This window comes from Arachis hypogaea, chromosome 3, assembly GCF_003086295.3.
Source record: "Arachis hypogaea cultivar Tifrunner chromosome 3, arahy.Tifrunner.gnm2.J5K5, whole genome shotgun sequence".
Lineage (NCBI taxonomy): Eukaryota > Viridiplantae > Streptophyta > Magnoliopsida > Fabales > Fabaceae > Arachis > Arachis hypogaea.
This window is the reverse complement of record NC_092038.1, coordinates 137724296-137734553: the sequence shown is the minus strand read 5'-3', so window position 1 is coordinate 137734553 and position 10258 is coordinate 137724296. Positions and strand designations below refer to the sequence as shown.

At 33.4% G+C, this 10258-nt stretch overlaps 2 protein-coding genes and 1 non-coding gene across 4 annotated transcripts; 2 read left to right on the top strand and 1 right to left on the bottom strand.

Moving 5' to 3' along the window:
• Positions 1–2474: 2474 nt before the first annotated feature.
• On the top strand, positions 2475–4199 carry LOC112734360 (uncharacterized). The gene has a single exon (XM_025783633.3). It carries the CDS (start codon positions 2950–2952, stop codon positions 4072–4074), a length of 1125 nt encoding a protein of 374 aa, XP_025639418.1. The 5' UTR covers positions 2475–2949; the 3' UTR covers positions 4075–4199.
• A 556-nt stretch (positions 4200–4755) lies between these two features.
• Positions 4756–4827, top strand: TRNAQ-UUG (transfer RNA glutamine (anticodon UUG)). Its single transcript has one exon. It is a non-coding gene; the product is annotated as a tRNA-Gln (tRNA).
• Positions 4828–5129: 302 nt separating this feature from the next.
• Positions 5130–8788, bottom strand: LOC112734359 (uncharacterized). 2 transcript variants are annotated; one of them, XM_025783630.3, is made up of 7 exons: positions 8509–8788; positions 8317–8433; positions 8024–8250; positions 7727–7938; positions 7305–7407; positions 6859–7229; positions 5130–6781 (listed from the first exon to the last, which is right to left on the bottom strand). In XM_025783630.3, the coding sequence occupies exons 1-7, from the start codon at positions 8660–8662 to the stop codon at positions 5152–5154; spliced, it is 2814 nt and encodes a 937-aa protein (XP_025639415.1). In that variant the 5' UTR covers positions 8663–8788; the 3' UTR covers positions 5130–5151. The 2 variants fall into 2 exon arrangements, with proteins under 2 accessions (XP_025639415.1, XP_025639416.1); XM_025783631.3 differs by lacking the exons at positions 8317–8433; positions 8509–8788 and having other exon boundaries at positions 7727–7930; positions 8024–8153.
• Positions 8789–10258: the final 1470 nt, after the last annotated feature.

Here is a 10258-nt window from a genome sequence, read left to right as displayed (position 1 = left end):
AGGAAGATCATAGCCTTGACTTTATCCTTTTGGGATACATTATTTTAAGACTTAATGGTATTTCCAAGATCCATTGAATCAATATGAATTTCGACATCTAGTATCCATGATAAGTAGTTGTTTTTAAATATATCAAGAACATTAAATTTAAGATGGCTGAGTTTTGACATAATAAAAATTTATTATCTGAGTCTTTCTAAATTTTGATCAGAGTCTCGTATTGATAACATATTGTGAAATAAATAAATAATAAAGAGAAAATAAATATAAAATAAAAAAAGTGTAGATATAAGACTCTAGTATTAATATCACCAATATTAAGATCCCAATTTAATAGAAATGATTCATATATATATATATATATATATATTGCAAACGTACATAAAGACAAAGAAAGAAGAGTATTTTTATATTTTGTAGTGTGTCACATTGCCTTTGCCTAGATCTCTATTTATACAAGTGCAATATTAATTTTTTCAAATCTTGAAAAATTTGCACCATTTTCCATTCAATATTTATACCGTCCAAAAATATTTGATTGGAGAGACAAGCCATGCTAAATAGATGTTGAGTAGACATCTATATTATAACAAAAGGTTGCTTTTCGAATAACTGTATTTGGTATTTGTGAAAAAGAAGAACGGTGTAAATTTAAGATAATCGGGAGTGAAAAAATTAATATTTTTTTATTTTTTTATTTTGATATTTGGAGAAGATAATATCCTATTTTCTGATTTAATTTTTAAGATCAGTTTTGTAATTTAAATTTTTTAAATATTTTTGGGTTAATTATATGTGAACTACGTATCACTCTAAAACTCAATCAAAAATATATTATCCTAAATTATTAATAAATAATATATATTAAAGAGAATTTAAAATTTTAAATATTCAAAAAGAAAATTATTTTTATTACAGTAAACGAAATTTATTTATACTTTTTAAGATCTGATATCTTCTGTTTAGGACTGCATACGGATCGGATTTGATATAGCCTATAATTCTATCCGATCCGCACTACACTAATTGGATCGGATACGATATCCACATTTTTCAGGTCAAATCCGATCCGATCCGCATACTTGCGGATCGGATCGGATATCAGGTAGATCCGCATAATTCAAAAATACTGTTTTAAGATTTTGTTTGGCTGTTTTTACAAAAAATGTCCAGAAAATCTGTCTTTTTTTTTTTTTTTTTTTTTTTTTTTTTTTTTTTACATATTTAAGCCTATTTACTCTTAAAATATTATCAATAAAAATTCTATTGAATAATAAAAATAAAAAAATAACACAAGGTCTAAGTTTAATTATTCTAAGTTAAAGTACAACATAAAAAATTAAAAACAAGATATCATAAAAGAACACACTAAAATGCATATCACATTAGGATTTACTTTCTTAAACTATGATGTGAATCCGCGGATATCACGACCAAATTCGCAATCTGATCCTACCATAGTGCGGATCAGATCTGATCCGATGGCTCTGCAGATCGAATAATATTCGCAAAATTTAGATTGGGATGCAGATAATTACCGCAAATATGCAGATATTATCCGATTCGTCCTACTTCTATTTAATAATGGTCAAATACCTATGATGCACGGACACTGACACGGACACGAGACATGACACGACACGGGACACGCCGACACGCGAATTTTAAAATCTTACATGACACGGGGAAACGCATATATATAAAATATAAAGTATTTTTTAGATAAATTGTAATGATATTTTGATATTTTATTGATATTAAAATATAAAATAAAATTTTTAATTATTTTTAGTGTCTTATTTTAATTATATCAAGTATTTAAAATATTTTTTGTTTTAATAAATAATAATATATACTATATCTGAATTTATTTTAAGAATATATGTTAAGAATAAGACTAGACACGCAGACACGTGATGGTATTTAGGTGTGTCCAGCCGTGTCCGAAAAATAATTTTTTATTTTTTATTAAGACACGGTTGGACACAGCAGATACGCGTGTCGGTGAGTGTCGTGTCCAAAATGTGTCTGACACGCGGACACGATAACTCAGCGAAGTGTTCATACTTCATAGTCAAATGCTAAGACCTGAGGTGACTTAATATAATGGATTAAATTTTTTTAAAGTAAAAAAATTAATAAAAATAGGTAAATAGAAAAATTAATAAAATTAGTAAAATAATAAAATAAAAAAATAATCACTTTAAAATTAATATAACAAAATATATATTTCAAAAAAATTATAAAATTAATAATAATTAATCTTTTATTTTATTATTTTTTTTTTACTTTAGAGAATTTAAATTATAATATAATTGGTTGTCAAAGCATAACCATATATAGACGGAACCTATATACATATATATACGTGTGCATAACTTATGTATATATTATTTTATATATCTTTTATTTTTAATATTAAAAGTAATTAATAAAAAAATGTATTTTTGATATCATAAAAAAAAATATACAAAAGAAATAAATACAGTTTCCTTTAATAAATCAAATGAAATGTAAACATACATATAATACTGGGTAATCACCACACTAGTGATATATTTTAAAGCATGTTGTGTGTTGGTGGGTCAACTAGTCAAACACACTATGGTAAGTAAAGAGTTGTGGAGTGTCCAATAAGGCAATAGCAGTTACTACTTAATAGAGTTAGTCACTCCAGTAGCAAAATAGAATCACAATCACAATTACAATCACAATCACAATCACAAACACTAATGATATGATAGGATAGGATAGGAATCTCTTAACTGCCCACCATGATTTAAAGTTAAACGCGTAAACGCCCTGTTGACTTTGGACGAAGAAGGAGATGAAGCTGTGTTGTGTATTTGTAAAGATAGATGTTTTTACGCAAAAAGATAACTAAATGTTAATAGTCATCCAATTCGCCAAAAAGGAAAGCCGCTAAATTCCAATTATGTTGGTCAGCTAATGAAGCCACACTTTATGCCTCAAACGTTATCCTCTGTTTCGCCGCTCATGGGTTTTCTTCCCAGAAAACTAGTGCTACTGCAACTGCAACATCAGAGTGAGCATATGATTATGAACACAGTATCACATAGCCCTAGCCCTAGCCCAGGCCCAGGCCCAGGCCCAGCACCTTCTCCTTCCCCTCTTCAATCATCACTGTCACTCCCTATCCCCATCCCGCCAAAGTTCCCTTTCCCTTTAATCCCTATCCGTGATGAAGGGTTTCACGTGCATCTTCTTCAACTTGGCATGATTATCATGGCCGGCACCGTTGGAATCGCGATGCTTCTATGTGCCGTCTCCTTGATCCGAAGGATCTGTTGTTCCTGGAGGCATAACCGCACGGGAGGAAACACGCCCATACTGTTCCATGTTAATGGAGATTCTGCTGTTTCAGGTTCGGATTTCGATGATGATGAGGGAGCCTTGGTTGATCACCCTATATGGTTCATCCGCACGGTGGGGCTGCAGCAATCGGTTATAGATTCCATCACAGTGTTTGTTTACAGAAAAGGCGAGAGGCTAATTGATGGTTCAGATTGCTCTGTTTGCCTCGCTGAGTTCCAAGAAAACGACTCTCTCAGGCTGTTACCAAAGTGCAGTCACGCCTTTCACATCCCTTGCATTGACACGTGGCTTAGATCGCACAAGAATTGCCCTCTCTGCCGCGCACCCGTTCTTCATGATTCCGGTGCCGCAACTGCTATTAGTACGGATGTGATAGTTCCCGAGGCTGATTCAAATGGTTCTGGTGAGAATCAAGAAAATGGTGAGAGTAGTTCAGTGAGGAATATTGGAGATGAGGATGATGGGGGTGAAGATGGAGAAACCCTAGAAAAGATGAATAGGCACAGAGATGCTTCGATTACACAACCAATGAGGAGGTCGGTTTCCATGGATTCATCATCCATGTTTCGTGATTTGAATTCTGATGATCAAGATGACAAAATCACCAATCCAAGTTCAAGAATATACAAACTGGCTTCAATAGCATTTCAGAAGAGGCCTAGAAGCCCTTTTTCACATAACAGGAAATGCTCCACTTCTACACACTCTAGGAGCCACAGTTCAACTCTCCCTTTGTAGAATCTCCTCAGCAATAGTTAGAATTAGGGTATCAGAGTTCATCCAAACCACTTATGTTCTCTCTACATATATATGTGTCTATGTTTCAATACAATTATACACACAAATTTTAGTGTTTGTGCCCAGATCCTTCTTTTTCCTCTTTTTTTTTTTTTTTTTTTTTTTTTTTTTTTTGTGCTGGTGGATTCCTTTTTCTTTTTTCTTTTTCCTATTAACAAGAAAAGTTAAGAAAAGGTAGATTATTGTTTAAATTGCATCAGCTGGGAGTTCAATCCAGACATCTGAATTGGCCCAGAAACACATGTGGGTTATCTCTGTTTTCAATATATTTTGATAAAACAGAAATATAACTGTTCTGAACGATACTTTTTTTCCTTGTTACTTGATCATTGAATCTCTTTTTTATATAAAGTATAACCTCCATGTATACTCGTATAAGTAACTTTAATTTACAAGTAAAAAGTAATCTGATACCGTTTAAATTAAGTTGACTCGAAAAAGTGAAAAACAAGGTCACTTTCAACCACATATTCCCCAGATCACTGACACCAACACCTTCTTTTAGTCATTTCTAATGCATCAAATTATACGAAGAAAAATTATAAGATATTAACTAAGAAAATCTTGTTCATTTTATTTTAATTATTATGAAAATAATTTCGAAGGCAGTTTAACACATCTGGTTCTATGGTGTAGTGGTTAGCACTCTGGACTTTGAATCCAGCGACCTGGGTTCGACTCCCGGTAGGACCTTCATTTTATATATTTGTTTGACTATGTCATATTGTCATGAGTTTTTAAAATTTTGCTAGCTGTCATGCACTCATGCTTCATGCTCTTTTGAATCCCGGTGATAAAGAAAAGAAAAAGATTTTGTTTTGATTTTACAATAGAGAAGTAATACCTAACTAAAAAATTTAAAATTCCAGAGCTTGTTAGCTTTTACCTTGGTTTTTAACTTTTAATCTAGACCTATATAGGGATGTATAAGTAGCAGTAGCAGGGTACAAGTGCAAGAATGTATGTGGAATGCTAAGTGTATAGATATTCTCAACTTGGTTGAAATGTTAATATTATTCAAAGCCATCTCTTATAAAGCAATATGTAAAGTCTCTTAACGAGCTGGCCAAGTACAAAGTATCCAAGAAAAAGAATGAGCAAAAATCCGAAATAGGAGAAGGGTAGAAGCGTGAATTCCATTATTCTCCCAATAGGTGTGAACGGAAGTGCAATTCCAATTGCAGATATGACAAGTGTGGAGCACATGACAGGCGAAGAAGCAATGTCCTGTATGAAAGGAATTTTGTCAGTTCTGATCAAGTGAATGATGAGAGTCTGCATGAGGAGGCCCTCAATGAACCATGCTGAATGGAAGAACTTCTCATCCAAATCAGCTCCGATATTGTAATAGAACCAAAGGAACAAGAGTGCTGCCACGTCACAGAGAGTGCATACTGGCCCATTCCACAATATGAACATTGGCAACCCTTTCTCTGACCATTTCTGAGGACTCTTGACATACTCTCCGTCCATTTTGTCCCAGGGGATGGCGATTTGTCCCACGCTGTAGAGCAAGTTCTGTGTGAGGAGCTGTTTAGAGGTTAAGGGCTCATACTTGAGGAACAAGATTGCTATGAGAAGTGAAATCACGCCTCCCAGGTTTGCAATAACTGACATCTTCACATACTTCATTGTGTTGCCAAAGGTGAGTCTACCGTGCTCTACTCCTGCAACCAGCACATTCAGATCCTTCTCAAGTAAGATGATATCTGCCATGTCTTTGGCTATGGCTACACCTGAGTCCACTGAAATGCTAACATTCGCAGCATCAAGGGCAAGAGAGTCATTCACACCATCTCCCAAGAATCCAACCACATGCTTTCCAACTGTCTGCAACGACTGTACCACTCTCAGTTTCTGAGTTGGCGTCAAGCGTGCTAGCACCGTGGCGCGTTGAACCGTCTCATGGAAACTTTCTTGGTCAAGTTGCTCTATCTCTGGCCCTGTTATCACATCACTGGTTCTTATGCCAACTTCAGTGCATACCCTTGTTGCCAATGACAGTGAATCACCTGTTAAAACCTTTGCTTCAACTCCTTTTTCTGCCAAACGCCGCAGTGCTTCTTTCGCCGACGCCTTTGGTGGGTCGAAAAATGTTATTAGGCCAAGGAATATCATGTCTCCCTTCTCACTTGTATTTATTCCATTACTTGCTTCCTCTCCAAGTTTCTTTATAGCTACTGCTATAACCCTTAATCCCTCATTGCTTAGTTCTTCTGAAAGATTTAAGATTCTCTTATAGTCTTCTGAAGAGAAGATCGAGATTCCTTCTTTTTTGTCAGAATTCGCAATGTAAGAACAAACTCTCATGACTTCTAACAATGCTCCTTTTGTTACCATGAACCTGCCAGAGAACTGTGGCTGTCTCTCATTTGTTTCTAAGATTACAGACACTCTTCTTCTTATGAAGTCAAAAGGAATCTCATCTAGCTTTCTCCACTTGGATGGCTGAAACTTAAGTCCATTTGTATATACGTATGCAAGAATTGCATCATCCAATGGATACTTCTGCTCAATCTTGAAGTAAGAATTGAGAAATGCAAAGCGTAGAACTTGTTCTTGGGGCATCCCTTTGCTGTCAACATGATTAACCATAATTGCACGATTCATTGTTAGTGTGCCTGTCTTGTCAATACATAGAATATCCCTGCAAAATATAAAGAGTGAGTACAAGACAAATGAGTGATATTTCTTTTTTGGTTGATAATGTGACTACATTCTTACATGGATCCCATCTCGCGAATAGCGGTCAAACTTTTAACTATACACTTGTCTTTAGCCATAGCAAGTGCTCCTTTCGCTAGACATGTATTCACAATGAGGGGAAGCATCTGAGGATTGAGGGCAGATGCAACTGAGATTGCAAAAAGAATGCTGTTGCTCAAATTAAGTGATGTAAGGTAATCTGTCAAGAACATAATTGTAACTAGCACTAGCATAACTGAAATAAGCAAGTAAAATATCCACTTGAGACCCTTTTCAAAGTCATCTGGTGGCTTCCTCTTCCCAACTTTTGAAAACATGGTGCTCATATAAGTATTGGATCCTGTCGATACAACCAATCCTGTTCCAGTACCTGAAACCACGCTCGTGCCCTGCAGTTGAGTTTACTATTGGTTTAGTATTGGTTTGGTTTGTAAATATAAAGTCTTTGGTTCATTTCAATTCACCATGAAGCAGATGTTCTTTAAATCTAATAAAGGAGTGCTTTGATCTTCTCTGATATCAGCAGTTTTCTCAGTTGTCCAAGATTCCCCAGTTAGTGAGGCCTGGCTGTTGAAAACGTCACAATGTAAAATTTAGTTAGCTTAATTCACGCGCAATTATGATACGAGCAATTCTACATGACCAGTAAATATTATTATTTTTTGTCAGTAATAATTTGCACCTATATTTACAGGCATGAATCAATATAGTTTACACTTTACACCCATGTTTTCCAGAGATTGTACATATGAATTAGTAAAATTTATTTATCAAAAACAATTTAGTGCTTGTGTTAGTCGAATGATGGTCAAAAATACTAAAAGTTGCTGCATCACGAATTTCTCTTATGATATACAAAAGGTAGTAGATTTTGAAGTTGGCATACCTCACAACAAGATGCTTTGAAGATAACAACCTAACATCACCAGGAAAGAGATCACCAGGTTCAAAAATGACAATGTCGCCGGGAACTATATCCCTGTGATCAACTTGAACTATTAACTCTCTCTGCACAACTCTACCAGCGCATCTTTGCACTTTTACTGGGCACCTTACCAATTCAGAAAGTTTCATGGCTGCTTTTGAGCTGCTGTATTCCTAAGAGTCACATTTAGTTTAGTGAATGCATTTATGATTTATATATTCATTCTTGATGAACAAAGAAGGTGAGAGCCAAGTATACCTGACAGAAACGAAGGGCAACACTAATGAAAACCAGTATAAGCATGATGCATCCATTTGCATCGTCACAAGCAATGAATGACATTGCAGATAAAACAATGAGGATCATGTTAAAAGGATGGAAAAGAGAATTCCACAAAAGATGCCACCACCTTGGAAAAGAATACTCAAGTGGAACATTTGGCCCATTTTCCTTTAGCCTCCTCTCTGCTTCAGTGAAACTTAGACCTGCAAACACTTTATTAAAAACATTTTCTAGGAGCAAATTCAATATGAAAAATATTGTTGACTTGCCTCTTTCGGTGGAAGCAACATACTCGAAGGCAATGTATTTCTGAGAGTGAGCCAAAGTGTATAACCATGAGCACACTCTCTCTTCTTCCTTACTTTGTGAACCCCCATCAGCTTCCTCTACAATTCAACTCAACCATCATAATTAATAAAAGCATCATATTCTAAAAAGTTGTTGTTTTCTAAGGAGCTTACTTGAATGGATGAGGCGGCGCAGTAACAGTAGAAGCTTAGTTGGGAATGAACATTGGTGGGTGGTAGTACTAGGAGGATTCTGTACAAGAACTTGGTTTATGTTGTTGGAATCAGGTACCATGTACGAAATTTTGGATCTGCCCATAAAAAACATTGAAATAGGAGGGTAGCAACCATTGAGATGGAAAAAAAAAAAAGAGTATCTTTGTTGAATGGTTCGAGTGAGAGGAAGATCAGAGGTTTATTTGTCTTTTATTTATGAGTTAGTTGTTCACTTACTACTTCTAATTCCGTATTGCATGCTTCTAACTACCATGCCACCAAAGAAAGTTAGGTGACTACTTGATTAATCAATTCAATTCCATTGTTAACTAACATTCTTACCTGGATAAAACAATAAAAGCAATTTCATACACCTTACTTCAAAATTCTCAACATACTTCTAAATTAAATCAAATACATTTTTTTTTTGTGAAAATCAAACACATTTAAAATTGAATAGCCTCCACCTCCAAGAAAAATTTATATTATATACATTAATCAAACTTGTTTAATTTGTCTCTAAACTTGGACATACATGTATACTTGTCTAAGCGGTATACATAGATTGTTTTTTAGTTCATTATAGAAAATGTTATGAGCGGTCAATTATGCAATGGAATTCTAACTTTCAACATGGACTTTATGAAATTAGAGTTGATAATAAGGGTTGATTTAAAATTAATGTAAAAAGAATAAACTATTATACATTTGACTATTAATACACATGTTAGTTTGGATAACTGATTTTTTGTGTATATATAATATAATTTAATTTAAAATTAAAAGTATTCTTTTTGTTAAAAAATTAAGATATCCATATCCATTTTATAAAGTAGACTAGTTTCTTAATATATATAAAAAGTCAAAGTAATAATTATTTTGAAATAAAAAGAATACATTGTTAAGTAGATGGGAAAAATTTATTGGAGAAGAGAAGGGTAGGTTATTTGGGCCGTTTGTCAAGCCTTCAATTGATAGGTTTTTAACAAAAATAAATAAAAGAGGATTGAATTTTGAAAAAAAAAAATCATCAGTTGTTTTGCTTACTGGTCAATGATATAGTCTTTGGTTAAACAAAAAAATATTGATACTTTTTTAAGTTTTTTTTTTTAACTTTTGCATTTGTTGTGTTTAGATTTTTATAAAAAAAAATTACAATAGTAATATTTCTACTTTCTATTTCAATTCTTTTATAAATAAAATTAAGATAAAAGAAAAAGGTGAATGCTAATGCACTAAAAAAAAAAGTAAAGAGTGTATGACTCATTGAACTCTAAAATTTAAATCACCAACTTTAAATCATAAATTTTAAATAATAAATTTTAAATTTTAAATTCTAAATTTTAAAGTCTAAAATTTAAATGAAGAGCTACAATTCACTTAATTAATGAAGAGTAGTGTAGCACTTCTTAAAAAATAAGTAAACAAAAAAAAAAATACTTAAATTGTTTTATACCTTTTACTTCATATATTTATAGAGTTCATGCTCGAAGGGTAACCTTGCCGTTATTCCATGACGTTGGTTATGGTCTAATTAGTAATTGCCATTTGAGTTATAATTCATTGGCTAATTACTTCGTCATTTACGTTCTCTTTTTGTCGAGAATATATATATATATATGAGACCGAGATTGTGATTTTTAAATTTATAATGACACTCTTAATTTAATAAAATTTTATTGTTGATATGATTTGTTGTATATGTTAT